This window comes from Crocodylus porosus, unplaced genomic scaffold (assembly GCF_001723895.1).
Source record: "Crocodylus porosus isolate Cpor-Errol unplaced genomic scaffold, CroPor_comp1, whole genome shotgun sequence".
Classification (NCBI taxonomy): Eukaryota; Metazoa; Chordata; order Crocodylia; family Crocodylidae; genus Crocodylus; species Crocodylus porosus.
Genome location: NW_017728926.1, coordinates 18,592,208 through 18,615,906, shown reverse-complemented (window position 1 = coordinate 18,615,906; position 23,699 = coordinate 18,592,208). Strand labels below are relative to the sequence as shown.

The window sequence follows — 23,699 nt, the reverse complement described above, 5'->3', positions numbered from 1 at the left end:
CAGACTTAACCTTTTTCCGTTTTCCTCCCCCTCAAGCCACCCCTTCATGCTACCATTCTATCCAGCTATCTCTGCCTCTTTTTTTGCTCTACTCCTGGGAATAGGAAAGGTATTGAAAAATTGTGAAAGCTTCTCTCCTCTGCATGCAGCTCTGCAGCTTCCTCATCATTCCACCTGGTTTAACACATTTAGTCAACTGCTCGTACAGCATTATTCCCATGCCCTACTTTACTGAAGACCAGCCTCAGCATTTTATAGCCTCTCCCATTCTTGCCTTTGTCTCCTGCCACTTCCATCGTGGCCCAACTACATCCCTCAATGGAGGAAGCACAATTAGCTCAACGAGTAGTGATTAGCACATGCCCCGGTGCATGCACGCAGGAGCAAGTCGTCATTCTTTCAAAAGCTGTTATTTTAATTCTGCCTCTAGCTCCATGTCAAGCTATCTGGAAACAGTGGACCCAGAAGAATGGGCAGAGACTCGACTACAGGGATGAAAGTCAAATACAGCAGGACATCAGCGTTACACGAAGCAATGGGTTCAGTATCATCACTTGCTGTCTCCCATTCATAACCAAAACAGTCACCATCACTGTCTCACATCTACCCATGCCACCAGCATAAGAGCTGCAGCTGTGCATATAGCATCCGTGAGCTAATGACAGCTGGACTCTAAAATGACAACGTTAACTGGGAAGGAGGACAAAGCACACAAGTCACTGGAGGCTGGGGCCAGAAAAATTTGGCAGCACTGAAACATCTGACAAATATAGACGAAGCTTTACAAATATATAGGCTGAGCCATCTTAAATGTTCCCAGAGGCTCTGGCAGCCAGGAATGGGTTTGTTCAGGAACAGCTGGACCACCCAACCCAGGATTCACTAGGATGCAGTGGTGAGGTGACCAAGCTGGACAGATAAAAGGGGAGCTTCAACAGACACCCTCCCATAAAACTCGGCACTTAAAGCACCTTTCCTCTGAAGGTATCAATGAGCACATAAACAAGGCAGCAGGCAGCTACTCCCATTTTACAGATCAGATGTAGTTTCCGTGGCAGGAACAATGTCACTGTGACTATGACAGAGGTAGGATCAGAACCCCGAAATGCAGACTCCCCACACTGCTTGCATCAGCATATCCATGCTGCTTCATCTGCCCACTACAAGGGCTACCAGCTACTCAGGATACCAGAGGGCAAAAATGGGGATGAACTGCTTTCAAGCCAGAGTGTGGGATATTTCTACATCTACCAAAGGTCAAATCTGGCTACTAACCATCTCGTTTGGGAGCCCTCTCGCTCTGACAGCTGGGAATAGGCAGAAAGAGAAAAGGTGGTAGCTGGTCAGCCCCGTCCTGGAAAGCAGCCATGGCAGAGTACGTGAGCACATGGGCATGCTCAGACAGCGCGTTCAGCACATGCGTGTTTACATAGCCAGACATGAGATACCTAATCAACTGGATTTTTCTCTCATGGTCTGAAAAGGGAATGGAACAAGGGGGAAAAAAAGGGGCCATGGAAACAAGCAGAAAGAAAGGAAAGAAGATGGGAGGGAGGGGAGGACAAAAAATAAAGCAAAAAGAGGTCAACATACACAAGTAAATTAAACAAAAGAAAATGGAAGGATCACTGTGAGAGCGTTAGTGAGAGCAAAGGCAGATGGGTTAACAGATCAGCAAACCCCGAGTCACATGCTCAGTAGCCACACAGAGAATGGTTCCCTAGGTAAATCGGGGAGGATGGATTGGACACTTCATACATGTGACTTCTGGCATGTCTCAAGAAACAACTGCTCTGAGGTGAAGTTGAGCCAGAACGCCTGGGAATGAACAGTGTCAGAGAGGGAGTCTGGTGCCTGCCCCAGTGTTCTCCATTTCATCTGCTCAACCGTAAATGGCTGAATACACCTCATCCTCTGCACCCTTATTTTTAAGCAGCAAGCGCAGACACACAGATGCAAGGAACAGCTTGATGTGAAAAATGTGTTAATTCTCACCTGGCTTCGACAGCGGCATGGGGGGAGGGAAGAATCGCCGGGAGGGCTGGGGAGGGCTGCAGAAAGAGAAAACAGTTACCATGCCCATGCCCCCCTCTCATGCTGCCCCTCTACTGTGCTCCAAGCTTGGCTGTACTTCCCCCAACCCCACTCTTCAAAGGCAAACCAAGCCGTTCAGGTAAATGCACAGTTCTGCTGACAGAGCTGCACCTACACAAAGGACCTTGCTGCCATAGCTATGTTGGGAATCACACTTCACCCTCTGAAATAACAGTCAGGCCAGCAGAAGTCTGGCTGCTTAGGCCAGGTCCACAGCCTGCATATATAGGCCAGGTATGGAACTCCGGAAGCAAACAGGAGAGGTGGGTATGATATCTATCCCCACATTCAGGATCCTTTCTACCATCACAGAGAGCCCTTATACAGCGGAAATGGCCAATACCTGTTGAGATCCTGTCCCTGAAGGTGGGGAGGATGCTGTTGATAATGGCCAAAGACTTCAAATACAATGGGCTTGGTTTTGATGTACTCGACAAAGGACTCTGTCACTTCTACAGCAATCTGGCAAGCAAGGGAAGAGATCATCAGGTCAGAGAGCCTCCCTGCAGCCTCACAAGGAGAGCCCAGGGAACCATGCGTCTTTTCCAAGACACTGATGGCTTAATTGAAGTGTGTCACTCCATGGGGAGCAGCATTCCTGATTTTATTCAGATGTTAAAAATGTCATCAGGTGTTGCAGGAGAAACGGAAACCCCCTGAACTAGATACACAGCAGGTAAGGAAAGGATGCAGCTACAAAGTTAACTGTAACAAGATCGTCATTCATTGATGAAGCTGCCCCCACTCAGTTAATTTGGCAGCTGGAGCAGGGCTTTTCATGCTTTCTATTTCCTAAATTTTCAAGCTGCTTCTATTGTACACTCCTGTGTCCTAATAAGAGGAGTGAGAGCACAAGGAATTCAGAACCAGGAAGGGGTGGGGAGAAGGGTTAAACTCCACACCCTCGCATAAAGGCTTTGTAATTCAGTTACCACTAACAGGCTCTATTTTCTCCAGTGGGGATTACATCACCCATTTGATCACTCCTCCTATTGTCTATTCTTCTGTGTGCCCTCCCCCTTTGCTACACATGCTTGACTGAGTAGGCTAACAGGAAGGCAATGTGCATTCCCTAGTGCTAAAATCAACTTAGGCAGGATCCTCCCCTAGTCCTTCATTCTTCATACAGAAGTGCTGAGTTTCACTTACATTCTGAACATGGTAAAACCCAAGTGGAGTCCCCCGGCCATTGTTTTTGAGAGGCTCAGTGGAGAAAGCTTCATCGTGTCGGTGTAAAAAGCTAAAAACAAATAAAACAGCTCAAATGAACAAGACCTGCTCTGCATGTTAGCCCGACCCTGGAGAAACCGGCATCTCTCTGCTCTCCTGGTCTGCTATTTAAGCATATTTATCAGGGTTCCCTTTTGCCCCACTGCTTGCTTTGCACTTCTTCCACTGTTCTGTTGGTTTATGTATCCACTGCCCTCCCTTTTCATCCTTACTTTAACATCTAAATGAAAACAAAGCTTTAGCTGAGATATAAGTGATGTACTGTGCTGCCAGCCCCTCTGGTCCCAGCTAGGTATACACACAATCCACTTTTATTGCATATAGACTTCATAGGGCCTAACCATCTATCAAGTGAGACGTTATAAATTTATTCAACATAAGGAATTGCTGGGTGTTACTGATCTCATACAGCACCCATCACCAGGAGAACCTCAGACTCCTTCTCTAGAAAACTTTGGGATATTAGGACAAGAGGAACAAGAGAAGAACTGGCTGTTCAAAGTTGTAATTCAGTCTGTGAGGCTTTGCGCCTAGATGCCACATTGCTGCGAGACTGAGGTTTGTTCAGGGCAGCACTTGGGTTGTGACTTTTGCAAGGGGCTATTGTCATAATGTCCCCCCTGGAAGCTGCTCAGTCTGAGCTCCAGCTACTGAGGAGAAAATGCCATTTACCCTGCCAAAGCCCTCCCCTTCTTACTGAGGGCTGGTCCTTACTTGAACTGGCAGAAGATGTCTGCATATTCTGGTAGGATGCCACTGGCCTGCAGCACTGTCACGCGGAAAGTGAACATGCTGCCCAGCTTCAGGTGGTCACCAACCTCATCAGTAAACCCTTCCATCACCATCTTCCCATCCAGCAAAGTGCCCGACTTCAGATCTTAAAGACAAACCAACAACCACACAAAACTTCTCAATTTAGTGCATCAACAGATGCTCCCTCCCACACAGGAGGGGTCAAGCCCCCCGCTTTCCAGGCCCCCAGAACACAAACTCCAAACCCTTCACCGTTCTGTGACCAGTTTTGAAAAGTGATTTGATGGCAACAGCAAGTTGTGGAAATGAAAGGGAATTGCACAGAATTGCAAAGGAGCTCAAGTAGCAGAAAGCCTGTGTTAAGGACAGAAGAGGGACTGAGGCATTTGTGTCAGGCCTGTTTTAACCTTTTAACCAGCTGTTTTAACCAACAGGTGCAGTAACCCAACTGCAGTAGCCCTGATGAAGGCCGGAGGGTTAAGAAAGCCTCAAGCCTATGTTCTCACCATGCAGGGAGCAGGGCACGGGTAAAAAGCTACCCAAGTTCTTGAGACCCGTGTTAAGGACTAGCAGACTGCCCAGACCAGCCTGGGTCTCTGGCTGATGAGAGCTGTCCCAGCTAGTTAACTGGTTGGCTTCCTGATTGGCTGCTTGGAGCTCAGGCCCCCCACTTATTCCAATCTGTGGCAGCAGCCTCCAGGCCAGCCAACAGTTCTGACCCAGTCTGCTGTGGCAAGCCTTCTGGTTTTCCTGGTTTCCTGACCCTGATTTTGGCTTGTCTCAGGACTCTGGCTTTGGATGTCCCTGTGGATCAGTTTCCTGGCTCCTTACCCCAGTATGGCTCTGCTCTTGGGACTGTGGATTATCCCTAGGACTTGGTAACTCAACATCTGATCCCCAGATCCTCACCCTGGACTGTGTTGTGGACTCTGCCCCTGGATTCCCCTCCAGATTTGATAATGTGGCTTCTAAACTCTGACACAGCCCCTGGCCCCTGCCTTCCCTCAGTGGCATAACCATTAGGGCAGACCACCTATGCCCCAATCCCTTACAACCTACCTGTATTAGAACCACCAGAGCAACTACTATCAGCAAAGCTACACACAGGAGGAATGAACAATCGTACAGTGGAAAAGGCCTGGCCTGTATTGTTCCTGTGGAAACTGTGGTATCTCCAAATTAAGTGCCAGGTTCATCACCAGTGAGCTGGTAAGTTAAATCTAGGTTTTAACCAGAGTTCTTCTCTCCCTCAGGCACAGATTTGAAGTAGCAAGCAGGAAAATGCACACAGCCATTGCTAACTTAATACCAGCTTGAATAAAAGATTTCCAACCACTCAAACCTCTCAGCACAGCAAAAACTCTGAAGCAACCGAGACTCAAAAGCTTCCCTCCAGGTGCTACGTCATCGTTCACAAAACAAAGCTGAAAAACTAATCCATGCATTATGTACCTTCCTGTCCCCATCAGAGGCAACATCCCTCAGCCTGTAGCACAGTATGGAATGAGACCCAAAGCCATTCTTCATATGCAATTACAATGACCCTATGTTGGTCCCCTCGAGCCCCAGATGGTACTGTGTCTTGCTTACTTACCTAGCTCATTCATTCTGTTAATCTCCTCTGGGGGAGTGATGACCTCTGAGCTCTGGCCTTGCCCTTCCACAATTCTCAGTTCTTCTAATGACAGTCCAGATCGAGTCATTGCAACTGAAGAAAAGTCACTCTGAAAAGACGACAGACAGACACTTCAGGTGACAAAGCCATGCAGTTCCCAACAGTCCCAGCCCTTCTGTCTTGTATTATCCAGTCTATGTTCAGAACTGGACACACTGCTTCCCTCTCCGAGAAACGTTGAGACACTGAAGATTTTTTACCTTATCAAAGTATTCATTATCAAACGAGATTTTTGCGGTGCCAGACTGCCGAATGCCAGATCCATAATCCGGGGCTTCTTCATCGGCTACCAAACAAAGAAAAACACACCACTGAGGAAAAATTAAAGTCCCATTTATGGCAAGGTGGAATGAGACTGTAAACTTGACGGTCAAGTTAGGGAAGTCTCTGGAATTATTTAATACTGCACTGAAGCAAGTGCGAGCAAAGTAGAGAACTACTCAAACACTGGCCTTTGCAGAAGGGCATGGAAAAGACCAACAAAATAAGTTAGAAGGGCCCACTGTTAATACAGGCTAATTTATCAATTAAATAAATACTCACTAACCTGTGCAGAATTCATAGGTGTAAAACTACGTGGTACTGATTTTTATTGTACACTTGCCAGTTTATGAGCCAAGTGAATGAATACCATGAAAATATAATGACCAAACAGAACAGAAATGAAAAGAAAATTTAAGTCACATCAACTGGAATTCCATAAACCTAATCAGAGAGTTGACTGTGAACCTATTGGCAGAAATTTTCAATTCCTGTCCACAGGCTAACTCCAGTGATCCACGTCACCATACCTCCAGATCCTTCCCTATAGGGGATTCTTGCTAGAGGCAGAGATGCACAAAATAATGCTGCTCAGAATCATTTTTTAATCAATCCACTTCATTCACATAAATGTAAACCAGGGTCTGTAGTGTAGCTTTCATGCTCTTTCCAGGAATTACACCGGATGTATATTAATGACAAATCTCCAGCCACTGAAGAATACACAATAAAAGAAGCAGCTTTACAGAATAGGGGAAAAACCAATCCAAAGCTTTTTAAAATAGGTTAAGTAACTGCCAGTCTACCAGTCCTGGAGACAAAGATCCTCTACATACAGAGTGAGCAGCATGACTCCACCACCGTGTGAGACCCTGGCCAGGAGGGGCTGGCTATCTGTATGACCCATTCATTCCTAGGACTCTCTGGAGTCTGCCAAGAAGAGGGCCCAGTTACATGCCAAGGTATTTTCCAACAGAAAATGCAAGTTATAGAAGTAAGCCCAAGGCTGATAATGCCTTTAGAAATTTCACTCAAAAGACCAAACAAACCCACAGACAAATTTGAAGAGATGTTCCAAAATCAATTCCTAATTGCCACAGTTTGCTCTTTCATATCAACCACTTAGATGCATTAGTGTCAATGCCAAGAAGAACTAGCCAGGCTAAAAGTAAAACTTCTGGATGTATTTAAACACATTTCATTTCATCTGCCATTTTAGCCCCTGCCAGAGAATCCTAGACTCAGTGTCTGAGACCTCATCACATGTTCCCATGGAGAATGAAGCCCCCAGGGCTGCCTTCCTAAGACAACAGACAAAGGTTGGAAGTTAGCCATTGCTAGAAAAGACAGATAAATTACAGGAAGCATCTTGTGCTCTCACCAAGACAGATAGTGCATGGCCAAACAGCAAGCATAAGCCTCGACTTGCTCACACCAGAGCTGAAAAGGACAAAACGCTAGCAGTCAAATGGCAGATCAGAGAACTAGCCATGCAGAAAATGTGATACCTCCTCTCTTCTCCCAAGGACTCGGGATAAATCAGTCAAAGGAAGGAGCAATTCAGCTGCTGATTCCCTCCCACCCAGCCTCCCCTTAAAAATCAAAGCATTTTCCTCCTGGAAAGCAACAGGAATGTCCTACTTTTATCCTGCTACCCCAGCTAGACAGACTAACACTGTGCTTTGAAATATTATATAGGTAAATCTGATCTGTGGTGCCCATTCATTAAAAAAAAACAAATGTGGTTGATGAAAAGGTGCCCAAAGCAGACTTTGAGCCTCTTACCTGCTATCGCCTGCACTGCCACACGCAGGAATCCCCGCACTTCCCCCTTCTCACTGACAACCGCTACTCTGTGGATGAGGGGCACTGGGTACAGCAGATTGCTTAGGTATACAAATGCCCTGGTAATAGGAAGGAAAAAAAAAAGCATTAGGCTATCACCTCTAAGAACATCAGGACTGACTGGCTAACAGGACACAAAAGCCTTCACACAGCCTATTGTCTGTAGTTTTGCTAGACTACAAAACATTGTCCTGTACTGCTTTTTGTACTCTGGCCGTACAGAGTTCCTTGAGCACAATCAAAGCTAACTACGTGAAAACACAGACGCGTTAAACCAGAGATGGCTACAGCCAACACGTCTACATTAGTGAGTTAAAGAACACACAAAGGGAACATTTAATATGCCACCTTATCAAAGATGACTTTCGATGCAATACAATGTAAATAAAATTGTTAGCAACACACTGAAAATTTAAAGAGAATCTATTGCACGTAAAGTGTCATTAGAAAGCTCTCCACGCTACAAAGCATAGTCTAGAGATCATTAGAAATTACAAATTAAAAGGAAAATGACTGTGTTTAGGCAACTTCATAAGTTATTTTAGTTTAATATGCACAATCACCATATAAAATAGATTTATGACTGAGCATTTTCTCTCCTCTCTGCATACTTTATTATACTGCATATATATGTTAATTATCAAGATTCACAAATTATAACCATCTTTTGAGTTTCTCAGCAGACCATTATTGAGGATCTTGGAAAGTACAGTATTCCCCACCAACAGGTATCTTGGGATGCTGTAGGTTTCCTTCTCCTGTAATAAAGCACCAAAATATTCTGGAGAAAAGGTCCAGAACACTGCAGCTTACAGCACAGTGAACACAGCAGCATTTGGGGCCAATACTAGAATACACTGCGAAACTTATTAGAACATCAAACAATTAAAACAACTTGGGAGCGTATTTCAGTTAATGTGTTTTATTGTTGCCTCACCTGAACTTTACTCTAAATAAACCGATTATGCTAGAAAGTTCATTCTCAATTTTTTTGTACTTAAAAGACTCGCTTAAAAAGGCAAACTTCAGGGTGGGATGAGGAGCCTCGATTAAAGTGGAATGCCGAATAATGCAGAGGAGTCCAACAAATCAAGTCTGTGTGTAGTCCTCCAGAAAAGGAGAAAATAGTGGAGTAATTTGAGTTGGTAGCAGCAGAAGTCTGAGATTTTAAAGGAAGCATTCTGGGAGGGTACATAGCACTCCCAATAGTAGGCTTCTGAATTAGAAACCTAACATTAACTGCTTGAGTGTTCCTAGCAGATGATTCTAGATGAATTGAGCGACCTATACTAGAGCACGGGTCACCTTACATAGCTGGATTTCCTCTCAGTGTTTCTCCACTGGATTTTATATCCAAGGTCAACTACTCCTCCAATTTAGAGCATTTTACCATTTTCTGGGCATAGGGAGAAAGTTTGGAGGGCCAATATAAAAATGGGAGAAAAATGTGATGCTCTGCTGCTCCTGCCCAGACCCTCAGTTGTGCAACCTGGTCACTGGGCACAGGAACAAAAATTTAGCTTAATCCCTTGTGATCATAGTCAAAAACCCAAGCTAGGGAAAAGGTAAAGATGTCTCTCCCTGGATTCCCTTCCCCTCAACAAGCGTTTCCCTTAACATGGGGAGGGGTCAAGCAGGTATCAGTTGCAAACTAAAAGAGATGAAAACTCTACTTAAAACAGGGTGACAACAAAATGTAATACAGAAGAGAAGGATTAATAAAGCTGTAAGAGCAGCAAAATAAAACACCAACAAAAATACACAACAGAAAAGCAACTGCAACTCAACACTGTAATAAATGAAATTAGGATCTACTTCCTTTTCAGTCTGCTTCAAAGTGAGGTAAAACGCTCATAAAACAGGGGAGGGGAGGAGCAATTCAAGCTGAAGTGAGAAAAAGAAAAAGCTTGTTTCTCGTAAGAAAAGATTTCGACTTTTAGCCTAAAATTTTCAAGGGGTGCTGATTTGAAGGAAAAGCAGCCCAAACAAACAAACAGAACAAAACAACACGTACTAAATGAGTTGCAATCAATCACATGGACTGGACCAGGAAATGAGCTCAGGAAGATATGGAGGTTATCATTGTCATCAAGCAATGCATACAGTTCAAAATTCCCATTTCGAGTCCAGGGAAAAGAGATGCCTCCAAACAGGAATCTGGTTCAGCCTTGCGTCAGCGTGTATACAGTACGAGACAGTTCTCAGACTAATACAAACAGTCTCTACAAAGGCCTTCTTCCTCTAAAGCTAGAGCTACCAGACCACTCCATCTCAACATGGCACAAGAAAAAGTTATTGACATATTCGTGGCCCATATTTTGGAGCCACGGTCCAACAGGATGGATAGCAAACGCATTCAGCCTTAGGAAGTAGCTGCGATTGGAGAGTCGCCTTGGTAAAATGATAAATCCCAAAGAAGAAATACATGACTCATCTTCCACTTCCCCCCCAGCCTATTGCCCAGCTGTGGGCAATCGTTTTTAAACACACAAAGAACCTCAAGAATGGAACGGAATAGCTTAAGCTTTCTGTCTGGTGACGGAAAAGCTGGATATCCTCTGTGGCAAAGACAGCAATGGCACATTGGCTGCTGTGGTTGTACGAAGAGGAGAGTTGTTTTTAGGCAGCAATTCCACCTTGCACTGCTGTGGTGCACCCATCACACCACAGGACTTACTGGATCCAGTGGGGTGGATGCATGATTAAGGGTCTCCTTCTCCCCTCCCCACACCTGGGAGAGCAGTTCCACTTTGAGTCGCCCCCACGTGCAAATGTCCCTCCTGCACCTTAGCCCAGCAGACTGAAAGGGGGGAGGGTATTAGCAGAAAGATTGGTGAGGTAAAATGGCATACTCACAACAAAACCAGAAATGAAATTTAACAAACAGAAATCGTCACCAAAACATAAAAACCGACAAAACTCAGAATGGTCATGACGCTTTTTCTTTAAATAAACACAACATCGATTCGGGATTTAAAGAAAATGCAGTGTAACCCTTCCCCCCCCCCAAAATAGATCCAATATTTGATGGGTCACACCATTAAAGAGAGTCAGAATTGTAACGACATCCCAGCATGCCAGAAGAGATGGCTAAAGGGATCAGCTCTTTATTTTATTTTTTAAAGAACTACAGTTCTGATAAAAGGCAGACACCACAGAAAATGAAATGCTGCAGCTGTCTTAATAAGGGTTGGCTGATTAACTAAACAACAAATGTCACCGGCTCATCCTCATATTTGCATCACTGGGGAGCGCAGGTAAGACCTCTGTTCCTCCTGTTCCATTGTACTCTCCTCGTTATACACAGCAATGCATCGCTGGTTATAGCGGAGCTTTGCTTCAATCTGACATGCATACTGGCCACTGCGGGGCACAATGCCCATCTCGATGGACACAGGATTGGACCTGGTTATGTAGGCTGCCCTATACAGAATGCACAAAAACGGAACTCCCATACTGGAAGACACTAAAGAATGGAAATCCACTTAGCTCATGGATGCTACATAACCCTCTTTGCGTGGGTTAGTCATAACTCAGCTATAGATTACTGCAGCTCTGAGCAGCATAAAAATAATCCCATTTCAACTGCAGGTAAAGGGAATGGACTGAGAATCAGCTGCCAGTTAGAGAAACCACATGGAAATTCAGGGAACTATGAATGCACTTTTACTCATTAGAAGTAATGGTGAGAAACAAAGCTCTAACAGGGACAATTGACATGGCTTCAGAACTGTTTCTCAACTGCCTAAACATGCCTGCAGTGGCAGTACTCAGTGGGTTGTTTTTTGTTTTTTTTTTAAATATGTGGACACAGGAAGCAAGTTATATAATGGCAAGGAAGCACAAGTGATTTCTTTATACACTGCAGTGGCTCAGGCTGTGGAGTGCTTCCTGAGGAGTTTGGACACTATAACTGTGAAATGAAGATGAATAGCTCAAGTTTTTCCCAAGCACTGACGGACCCACTCTGACTGAATATGCACAATGGCATAATATGCCAGCACTGTACGAGAGAGAACATTTTCAGCAAATATGCAGTAGGTGGTTTCCAACAATTAAACAGGCCAATTAAAGAAAACTGGACACCAAAACCTACTAACTTGTATGACACTGAGTAATCTGAAAACTCAGGAGTTTTAAAGTGTGGCTTTCAAGTGTTGAGCACTAAGGTACAATAGGTCTCAACAGGCAGAGGACTTCACTGCTCCCTTGTATCTTTAATAACCATATTTTTATTTTTAAAGAGAGTGGGTCCAGGAGCTTGAACTCTAAGCACCACCTTTAAAATAAGCCCCTCCATTGATTAAGTTAAGACACTCAATACCCAGTTTAGTTTTCCCCCATCAGTGAGCTAGCCAGTGTGACCATTGGCCACATCATAAAAACTAGTTGTAAAGTAATCAGAAAAAGCAGTAAGCATTTTTGATACAACTTCCTTGCATTTGGCAGATAACTCCTTAGCCATATCTGGACGAGGTAGTGAGCTGATGTTCTAAAACATGCTAAACAGGTAGCTGACACGATACTTAAATTCCATATAACCTGTTGTGTAGATGGGCGTTAGCATCTTTAAATATGCGTAAAAGCACCAGTTCACAAGTTTTTAACAACATCAAACACTCGCTGTGCTATGGGGAATTCAAAAACTTCTTAAGCCCTGTGCTGACATTTTTAAGAACACCACCTCACCACTATTTCAGGCAGAGCCCTTGAGATGGGTTCTTTTTCAAACCTGGAATGTCCATCCTACCTAGTCTAAGCAAAGGATGTCTGAAGAGTTTTCCATGAGTAGATCTAGTAGATAAGTTTTAAAGTTTTCTCTATAATTCTTGGAATCTGTAAGTTCCATAAATGCCTATTTCTGGATATGGCAGTTTAAAGATGCGTTTGGTCAATGATCTCTGTACTCTAAGATGAAGGCTCTGCAGCCTCTGACAAGAGCTGGTCCCTTTTGGCCATTCTCACAGTAACCTCACCAACCTTCCCACTAAAATGAACCAGGGGGACCGGTCGTAAAACGGGTCGTGCCCATCACTGAAGAGGTCCGATCCCTCCTCGGTTCCAGCGTCGGAGCCGGTATCATCCACAAAGGCTTCATCATCAAAGTCCTCCATCTCATCCTGCTGCTCATCGGCCAGTTCAGTGATGTCGGAGTCAGCCGTGGAGAAAGTGGGGGAGGGTGTGCGGTCAGCAAGACGCTCATTCACGCAGCCGTGGAAAATGGGGGAGCTAGATATCAGTTAATGGAACAACTTTGATTAACACACCAAGGGGAGAAGAATGCTTCATTCAACACTCTGCTGCTGCCATCAGCATGGAGTTCAGCTGAAGAGCAAGCAAGAGCTTCAGATCATTTGGGGTGAGATGGGAGGAAGGGAATTGCTGACAGAGTTAGAGAAAGAGGACGTCCTTGGACTGAGCAGAAAGCAAAGGAAACATGAATACAAACAAGTGTGACCATATACGGTTATTTACAATGCTATTATGCTTTTACATAATGAAGCTATAACCTGTTATTCCACCATTAAGTTTTAAATAAAGAGGCGGCTCAGTCTCAGGAAGTATTAAAGAGCCTCCAAGATCTCTTTACTAGATGTTTAATCTTCCCAAAACGATGACCAGTACTTGAACATCATGCCTATGTGAAGTCCTGGACCAGTTTCCCCCTGGATTTTCCACAACTCTTCAGCCTCTCAAGACCACTACACTCCAATCACTTCACACAATGCTTAACTAGCTCTCTTTTTCACAAATAAAGCTTAGACCTAATGGAGGGTGAATTCAAAATCAATTAGACTTGGAAAGGCTGCACACCTGTATCAAGAAAATTCTGAACAGCACTTCCTGCTTTTTACCAGTGTTTGGATGGAAAAATCAGAAGGGTCTACCAGATGGATCACCAATCCCTGAGAGACCATATACACAGCTGACACTATTGATTATGCAGTTTAAAACTTGATTTGAAGTCCAAAGTTTGTCCTGGTAAGGACAAAAGTTGGTGAACATACCAGGAGATGGGATTGTCATCACATACCTTCCAACCAGCTTGAACCAGTGAAATCTATCATAGAAGGGGTCACTGCCAGTCATTGTGCTCTCACTCTCATCCTGTGTGCTGGATGCCATCTCTCCAGCCCTGTCATACATCTCCCGCATCAGCTCCAACCTCTGCCTGTAGAGGAAAAAAGCAGCCCCCACAACAATTAAGTTTTTGCATTTAAAATTCCTTACAGACAAGACACTAATACTGGTGGTCAGTTCATAATTTCAAAAAAGCACAACTGCAAGGGGGAAAGCAGGTTGACCACAGGAACAGAAAAAAGCACTGGAGTTAAATGGACAAAGAGAAGAAAAATACAGAGAGGCGGAGTCAGAACGGGCAGGTTCTCTACTGTACTAACATTTAATATAATGTTAGAGATCACCGTGAAGCCCAAGTTGCCATCTTTTGGGGCAAATCTGCTGGATGAAAGGCAAAATTCAAGGCCAACCAGGGTCCTTAATCAACACATCTCATTAAAAGTAAATTTATCTTGGTCAAATTTAAGCTTTCACAAGTTCTTCCTGAAGTGTCAGCTGAGCACTTTCTGCATCTCCTACCCAGCATTAGCCTCTAGCATTTCTGGTCACTATTAAACAGATGCTCCCCTTCTCTCCAAAAGTGGTGGTATTTTTGTGAACTGATCTCACTACAAACTTTAGTTAACTCACAAGGACAGAAAGATTATTAAAGGCACATGTTACAAAATGCTTGAATTACACCCTAAGACCATGTCCACATGTGCATGGACATTTGTTTCCCCAGGGACAACCAGCACACCTTGTACTGCTGCTAGCTGTCCCCAGGGAATGCCTGTGCCATGTGCCCTCTGGCACGCAGGTTACCCCAGGTTGGGTAAGGGATGCTAGGGCCAACACTGGCCTGCCTCAGCAGCCTTATGTTGGATCCTAGACACCTCCCGGGGCTGCAGCAGTGGCAATCCTGCCGCGCAGAGCCTGGCTGGCAGCCAGAGTGCGGCTCCATCCATCCAGACTCTGGTTTGAGCAGTGCTCCGCTTTTTTTGGGCAGGTTTTTTTTTTTGACTGAGGGGGAAAAAAAGCACAGAGAACAACTGAACATGTGGTTTGTGGCATCACAGATGTGTCTGCAGTGCCACATACTGCATGGCTGCGTTCATCTGAACACAGCCTGAGAGTACAAAAAACCCCCACTGCTGCAGAACACAGGCATGAAAATGAAAACAGAAACCCAGGAAATCCATGAACACTGCAAGAAACCCATGGAAACCCATGAACATCTTTTATTTCTGTACAACAGTGTTAGGGTTAGGTGAAAAAAAAAACCAGGTCGTAGGCAAATAAAGGAGGAAGAGATTAAGGTACAGAAATGAATTGGGGTAAATTTAGCAAGGCTTTTAGAAAAATAGTAATTTTGAAACAGCCTCAAATAAACAAGGGAGCCAACTGAGATACTGGCAAGTGGGCAGCAGTCACATGCATTCTTGGTTCAAATTTCACTCTGACATAACATTTACATACTTGAGTTTTTCCAGGGACCAGTAATGTGTTGCTCCATTCTTTAGATCCTGGACTTCCACAGCTACCACTGTCCGAGGGAAAGGTCTGTTATCCCGGGTCTTCTCTGTCTCAGGAGGCAGAAGCTCAGGGGGTAGAGGGGAGTACAGTGTATCTGTCAGGAGGACAAACTGAAACTGCACCTGAATGGAGAAAACCAATTTTTTAATATTTTGTGAATATAAATAAAGTCTGTAACTACAGAGATATTAGAAATAGGATTCCCTCTTTCATTCTAATAAAAGGAACCCAAAAGAACAGTTTCATGAAGACATGGGAATCCAATCCAACCAAAGCCACTTTTGATAAGATATACAACCCAGCATGGGGTTGAAGGTGGATAAGAAAAAACAATTTTATTTCTAATGGGGTTCTTTTGAAATGGTGAGTAGAGGAGGCAGCATAAGGAGGATGAAGGTCAGAAGAATGGATTACCAGTTTGCAAGCAATACCATTTCAACTCACAGAGGTAACTATAATATGGCATGAGTCTTGGAACAGTTTAAATGGCAGTGCAGTAGAAAAAGAACAAGGCAAAATTAAAGCAAAATTTAAGTCTCTGCTAGTTTACAGCAAGATATCAGAGTGCACACTTGCAAGTCAGGAGATTCAACAAGATGCTCTGCACACACTTACTTTCTTCTTCAACTCCACACTGATGGCATTGGCCTCTTTCAGATAGACAGCATTGCCCCAGAGCTGGTCCCTTAATGAAGTGAACTGGTGGAACTTCCATTTCCTGAATGCCCACTGGGCCAGCTCATACTCATGCTGTGTCCAGGGCACTGGGAAAAGCAAAGGAACAGCTGAGTCAAAGGTAGCAGTTTCCCTCCAACCCAGACACTCGGACAAAAAAAAGACAGTATCTACACACTTGACAGTCTCATCAAGTTCTCATCATTTTCTCTGAAGTGATGAAGTTGCAATTCCATTGCTCAACGAGTAAAACTAGTTCTAATCTTTTATGCCAAGCACCAGAAACTTAACGTACACCCAAGTCAAGCTTTTGGAGCAGTTCAACCAAAAAAGCTACTGCTCTGGTTACTGTCAAGTAATTAGCATTGCTTAAAAACAGAGAATACAAAAATGGAGAAATAAGAGAGACATTAGTCTCTGCATCGACTGGATCATTCAACCATACCACCATCCAATACAGGAAGGAAAAAGCACGGAGGGGTCTCACAGTTCAAGACCACCAAACAAATGCCAATTCCAGTCCGACAGCTAGACCGTTGGCTTACTTGAATTTGGGAGTCCAGGATCCAGTTCTCCTACCAACTGCTAATGTGGAACCTGTTCTACAGACAAGTAATTTAAATCTCCAGAACTGTCAAACTGGCATTTTTAGGGACTGCCCACTGTTTCACAATTTTCTAAAATTCTATTTCCAGCTACAGCAAATGTCCCTATAATGCAGCTTCCTTTAGAGCAGTGAGAGCCAACCTTTTTAACAGGTGTGCCACAAATTAGCCCTGCATCCTCCCTAAATACCACTCTGATCTGCTGCTCCACTTTCCATTCCCCATCCTGTGCTCTCTGCCTGATCTGATATTCTGCTTTCTGCTCCTTGCCTTTCTGTTTATCTGCCACAAGCAACACACGGAGGCTGCCCATGTTGTTGGCTTAGAAATGTTATTTAAAGGCCTGGTTTTTTTGGGAACTGGCTTCTAGGTATAGATATACACATTGGAAAAGATGGGAAGCTGGGGTTAAATGGATTTCTAAAGAGCTTGGGAGATGAACACACAGCTTCTTATGGCCCTACAGGCAGAAGGGTTGTCTAAGACAACAAGGACACAGCCTAGGAACCAAAGGCTGTATGTGCCTCACTGTCCTGTAACACATGATGTGACACCAGCAACAAGGCCTCAGAGAGAAGGTGGGCCTAAATCCTGGTTTTGGGGGAACAAACCAAATTAGGGGAAGGCCCAGAAGGCTATGTGGACACGTGAGACCACAGAGACACAACCAACCAGAGATAGCCATGGATGAGGAGTCATCAAGGGGAAGGAGAGCACAGAAGCAGAGACTTGAGAGTAACAAAGGATCCCTTCCGTCCCTCCCTCTGTCCCGTCCCTCGCTGTTTTGCTCCCTGAGAGGGGTCCCCATCCCCATCTGTCACCCAGGAAGGGTCCCCAAGGCCACCATGGACCAAGGGCATACCAGTAGCCCATCTCATGCACCCCACTGTGGGGAGGTGTGGCCCTCAGCATCCCACCTCCAGACTGCTGACACCCAAAAGAGAAAGCCTCAGAGTGGAGTCTGCATCCTGACCAGATGTACTTGGACTCTGATGACAACCCTAGGATTGGCAGATACAGAATTGTTTGACCGTTTGTATTGTTGCTTTTTTGTTATCACTCTGTATCAATAAATTTGCCTATTACAGACTTGCAGATCCTGTGGTCAATCTGAGGGTTGTGCCTGCCCGGAACAAAGGTATAGGTGCTGGGTCCAAATCCAGTGTCAACAATGTCACTTGTGGCATCCGAGCTGCAGGATGCCTCTCAGTCTTAGAAACCTCCTCCCCACCACTAAAACACTCTGTTCTTTTAAAGCTTACCCTCCTCCTCTTCCTCCTCCTCTTCTGTTGTCTCAGCAACCAGGGATCTTGTCTCAACCTGCTTCTGCAAAGCCTGCAGTTTGCTCTCATAGTCCTGTGGGGAAAGAGGAGATACCATGTAGGAGAAGGACAGACGAAAGTGAAGAGGAGACAGCCAAAGAAACATGAACATTTCAGAGGGAGTGACAGAGACACAGGGAGACAGCACATGTGGACAGACACTTCCATACAACTGGAAGAGATCAGATTGCTCCAGAAAAGAATTAAAAAACACAACAAGCTTTTTAATCAACTTCCCCCTTTCCCCTCAAGAAAGAAAAGACAGAGAGGGTGTATCCACAAGACAGGCCAGTAGAACTACAGCTTGTTTTGCTTATTAATCACATGTCCATATATCCAATGCAATAACAGAAGGATTTTATTTTTCTTCTTAATTGAGGAAAAGTTGGAATATCCAGAGAACACCTGCATACTTGTTGGTATTACTTCTCTATTATAATATCGCCATGAGGGTTAACAAAGCACATTTTGCATAGTGTGTTTGGGACTAACAAATACAGCCCACAATTTCACCCTGATACAAGTTCTTACAAAAGAAAATCCTCAGGTCAGACAAAGTAACCTAATGACGACCTTGGAAGGATTTAAAACAAACAAACAAACAAACAAAAAACCAAACAATCCCAACCTGAATAAGCTTAAAAAGCAGGGTTCTGAAGCTTAAGCATTACTCAGTAAGTCATTTCTGGGAAACAAATTTATTCACTGAACATCTCTGTACTGTGCTGTAGATTGTATAGTCTGGCAACAAGGGAACAGAAAGGAAAGATGGTCCATCTTGATTCAATCAATATAGTAAAGGGTTAGAAGCATTGCAGAATTTTATCTTTTGATGCAGAATTAGTTTTATGCTTTAAAATGAAGTTACTTTTTTATAAGGTTCCCATTTCCTTGCATGTGAATGCAATCCTCCATCATGCATATATTTGATTTCTCAAGGGAGCAAGGTAATGTAACGTTTTTACTAGATAAAGAGACTGACTGCAGCTAGGGCAAAAGCAAGTTTAATTCTCAGCACATTCCAATCCCACTGCTAAGAAAACCAGACATTTCTGCCACCCCACTCTTCTCTCGTTTGGTGAAAAATTCACACATGCCCCAGATTTACATTGACTCAAGAAACACAAAAATGGATCAGGAATATAAGTACAGAGTATTTTTCCAATTATTTTGTGTGTTGGGGAAAGATCAAGACCTCAGTGGAAAATGTTTAGGCTGTTAACTCCTTTCAAAAAGGAGTTGCTCGAACAAAACAAGTCTGAGTATACTGCTGCAAACCAGACTGGAGGAGAGGGAACGTGGAAGAGGGCAGCACAAGAAGGAAGAAAATTTCTCCCAGAAGTCCTTTATGAGGAGTACTGCAAGAAGGGAAAATTAGTGTATCTAAGTAACTTCACAGAGAACTCTTTGCCGAGGCTTGCCCAATAAGAGAGAGAGAGTACTGCCTACCATTCATGGAGATGCAAAGAATTTAAACAGAATCATGTGGGCATTTAATCCTACATCTCAAGCTTTAGAGCAGATGCCAACTGGGGTAGGGGATGAAACAGAAGCTTAACAATGCATCAGGCAAGAGTTTTTCTTACAAAATCCAATATGAAAGCTGCTAATCGTGAAGAGTTGTGCAAAACTGCCTGATATAACTAGAATCGTGAAGAGTTGTGCAAAACTGCCTGATATAACTAGAATCAAAAGGCTTTGCTTTTCTACTTCCGTAGCTCTTCCCTGGAACCTGTACTCTTTTGAGGACATGAGAAATATGGCACAAGGCTGCTGGACAGTACAAAGGCAACTATAATATTGGCATGGGACTGAAAAGTCAGGGGACAGTTACTACTGGCATTTAATATTGAGGTTCTCCTCTTTTGGGGGGAAATCACTTATAACATAGGATAGCTTCCCTTTATGTCACAGCTTTGTTTATTTCAGCAACTCTGGCTTATCTCATGCAAGGCCAAGGAACACATGGATGGGCCAGTCCCCCCCCCCCCCCCACTGGGAGCAAGGTTAGATGAGTGGCCGGTGTGCCCTGGACTGCCTCCTCCCCCCCACACACACACAGTTTTTTTTTTTTTTTTTAAGTCATGCCACTGCACTTACAGTTTCTCCCCTAAAATTTTGGAGCTGTCTTTTAAAAACAACAGTGTTCAGCAGCCAGCAAAGTCTCTGGACTGTCTCTCAGACCATGCATGACTCTCAGAAGTGAGGGCTCTAGATTGAGAGGGCTGCAATAAACTGTGCCAAGAGTCTCCACCGATCCCTCCTGCGCTCTACAAATGAGTATTTTCATCTCATCCATCTATGCGTAGACACACAATTTTCCACGTGCACACACAGGCTCAGCTCTACTGTACTGAATTATTCAACAAGGAGAGGGGGGTTCACACATTTATGTGTACCTCTCTCACCTGTACACCTGATACTATACTGAAGAGAAGAGCTTTGGCCTTTAAAGGAACATAACGTCTTTGTAGAAGAAAATTTGCTGCAGAAAATGTGAAGCAACTACTGTTTGTAGTTGTAAATTTATTTGGTTTTCAGAAATAACAGGAGGCATGGACGTAGAAATTATGTAATTTATGAGAGTCCAGTACAAAAAGTTGCAGCATCAAGTCAAATTGGTTTGAACAGACCCAGTCTGCTTTGGAACCGCAGCATGCATGGGGAGAATGAATGTGGAAACCGAGGGAAGAATCTTAACGAGCCAAAGATCTTATTTTGATAATTCACATAGAAAGCTGAAAAGCAAATAAGCTGAAAAAGTCCTAACACTACAGCACACAATAGTCCATGAATACAGTGACTTTGCACTGAAATGCAAAACCGTCTTCATACTGTACTGAAACGAGGCTCTTAGAGACTCACGCACCCCATTTTATGGATTTTTTTAAAAATTCTTCCAACTTGACTTGGGTTCTGCTTATGTGACCTTCTCCTGCTCCCACAAGCAGACTGAAAAGGTTGAAAGCACGCCACATATATAAACGTGTTAAGAGATTATCAGCTTGGCAAGGACCTGACGAAAAGGTCAAAAGTCTCCTTACCTACTTGTCCAGATGCAAAAATATTAGAGGGGCTGAGTGCTATAAAAAGTTAAAGGAACTGACGCAACTAAATACACTGACAAGGAAAGCAGAGAACACACCCAGATGAGAAACCCTCTTTCTAGGTAAGAAGCAGTTCAGCACTTGCCTTTACATACTGAGCACTTGCAGTTAATTGGGAACAAAGTATTCTCAAGCAACTGCATGCCATGCATGGACATATTTATTCCACAATAAGTCAGTCTTATTCCTGCTTAACTTAATCGACTTCTTAATTCCCAGAAAGGGTTATTTTGCTTGAATATGTAGTCGATCGGAAAGGCATTTTCCACAGCCAAGTTCTTTGATCAAGGTATTACTGGGCACCTTCAGAAGAATTTCAACCCATTCGTCTGGCACTTCAAACCTTGCTCTCTGCTTACTGAATGGTTTAAAACCCCAGAATTCATTCTCTTCCTCTTTAATGCATTTTCTGCACTGACAAATTATTACGTCCAGAATAATGAAAGGGACAGCACTACATAGTTCCCTTATCGCCTTAAGGGAACATATTATCTTGGTTTAAACCTTACTTAAATAACCTTAGTTCACCTGAAAATCCCAGGCAATTGAATCAGACCTCAAAGCAGTTTTTAGCTGGCTCAATACTTGAACAGGAGATCTCAAAGCAGTAACCAGTACCAAAAAGAACAGATTCAGATTCTCAGAATGTGGCACTATTCCCACCCACTAGGTACTGAAAGAAGGTCCCACTGTGGTGGCAGTAGGAAGGTGGCTGCTAACTAAAAAGATGTTAAACACCTGAGGTCATTAAGGAACCTCGGCTCTTTATAAAAGGACTTCAGGTCCTCTCTCTGGGTCATATTTTAAGTCCCTAAATTTCTACTTAAACTTTCAGTTTGGTATATCAATTCATCCTGAACGCTACCTGTGACATTCTTTGGCTGAGATGACTCCATTAGCAGCAATAGCTAAAAGGTGGGATCCTGCTGTCCAGTTGGTAGAACTAATAATTAAATTTTTACCCATTAGGAAAAAAAACCAACAAGCAAAAACAAAGCAACAAAACAAAAAACCCCATAGATAGGATCTAGACATGTAGTCTTAAAATAGCCCAATTTGAAGTTGTTAAAGATTTCTAATCTGTGAGGATGGCTATTTTTGCAAGGAAGTGGGCAAGTGTCAGCCTACATTGAGAGATGTCGAATACCTAGAACCCTTTTAAAAGCACTTAAGATAAAAGGTAGCCATCTCCTCTAGATAAAGTCTTTTTTCCCCAACCAAGTGGATATAAGGCTGTGACATTTCAAGGAGGTAGGGAGCTATGTAAGGAGGTCTGAGAGAAAACAAGCTCCTCAAATATTGAAACATTTGAAGGACAGAGTAGGATTTATTCTCTTAGAATTCAAGAGCTTTTGGAGAAGATATGAAACAAAGGCCATGGACAGATGTATCTTTAAGTCTCTTTAAGTCACTATGGAGTTGCGTCTTCATGCTCCTAGAGCAACACAAGTGAGCTAAATCAGGCAACTTTAACCCTGAATGAAGCAGGGTTAAGGTTACAAGGGTTTTGCTACATTTTCATTGCAGCAGGAGCATGTGAAGGTACTAGGTACATCCTAACAGCACATACAGGTATAGTTCTACACCAATAAAAAAGTTCCTGCATTTTTCTACACCCCTCAATTTGAGCAGGTATGTACTGAGCAGAGAAAATGCTGTAGAAGAGGATCCAGGAAAGGTGCGTTTCAAGCAATATTCATTGCCATGGTGCATTAAATCAACTCTGTAGGTATCAAAGATGGGCAGAATCTTTACTTTGATTCTTTCAAAGATGCTTAAAGGCTGCAGGATATGAAGCAACATATTAGTTGGGTATAAGGATTAAAAAACCCCACATCCATTGTCTTCCCTCTTCTGCAGCACCCTTGACTTCTCTTGAGTGAATCATAGATTTTTTATATTTAATTGTCTAGATATGCAAACATTTACTATAGCAGATCATCTTTTTTTTCTTACCCCTATAGTACCAAAAGAAAGAGCTATTTTTCCAAAAGTGGATTAAGGTCAGGTTTGTTTTCCCAGAATCAGAAGAGGAAAATGGCAACATTTCACCTGTTTTCTGGCAGCTGGTACTGTTCTAGTGCTTAAGCTACTAGGCAGCTTGCTTTCAATAGTGGATACAAGGATGAATATCAGCTTGGCTGGATGGTGGGGAACAAGATAATGGTTATGGCTCTTCTACAATGGAAGAACAAACTGAGGCTCAGGGTTGTAGAAAGCATCGTCTCAGAGTAATACCTTTAAACTGGAGAAAATAAAACAGTATTTATAATAGCACCCACAGCTCATGAAAAAAGCCTTAAAACTTTTCTCTATTTTCAAGTGCATTTTTAAAGGTCTGAAGGGGGTTTGCTCTAAGAAGCCATCACAGTACAGACATGTCTCTTGCACTTCAGCATCTCATTCTTTGATGTAACATGGGAAAACTCTGCTTCTCTACTCTCCACTCAACAAGTGAACCATCAATTCCCTGCTGTTCTTCTTTTGAATTTAAACCAATGGCAGAGATGACTGCACAATGGGACCATAATAGGAT

The 23,699-nt window shown here is 43.5% G+C and overlaps 1 protein-coding gene across 9 annotated transcripts in view; it reads right to left on the bottom strand.

The window, feature by feature from the left end:
- The window catches only part of KIF1B (kinesin family member 1B), a 140,947-nt gene that overhangs the window by 22,391 nt on the left and 94,857 nt on the right, over positions 1–23,699 (bottom strand). For 6 of the 9 annotated variants that reach the window (XM_019541656.1, XM_019541658.1, XM_019541659.1 and 3 more), the window contains 12 exons: positions 17,997–18,090; positions 16,070–16,218; positions 15,398–15,576; positions 13,893–14,030; positions 12,839–13,087; positions 7,799–7,917; positions 5,953–6,038; positions 5,672–5,801; positions 4,039–4,201; positions 3,244–3,334; positions 2,438–2,556; positions 1,996–2,051 (listed from right to left, as the gene is read on the bottom strand). In XM_019541656.1, the coding sequence (XP_019397201.1) occupies positions 1,996–2,051; positions 2,438–2,556; positions 3,244–3,334; positions 4,039–4,201; positions 5,672–5,801; positions 5,953–6,038; positions 7,799–7,917; positions 12,839–13,087; positions 13,893–14,030; positions 15,398–15,576; positions 16,070–16,218; positions 17,997–18,090 (1,573 nt within the window). The remainder of the gene's footprint in view (positions 1–1,995; positions 2,052–2,437; positions 2,557–3,243; positions 3,335–4,038; positions 4,202–5,671; positions 5,802–5,952; positions 6,039–7,798; positions 7,918–12,838; positions 13,088–13,892; positions 14,031–15,397; positions 15,577–16,069; positions 16,219–17,996; positions 18,091–23,699) is intronic. The other 3 variants (XM_019541663.1, XM_019541664.1, XM_019541665.1) reach the window with 1 other exon arrangement.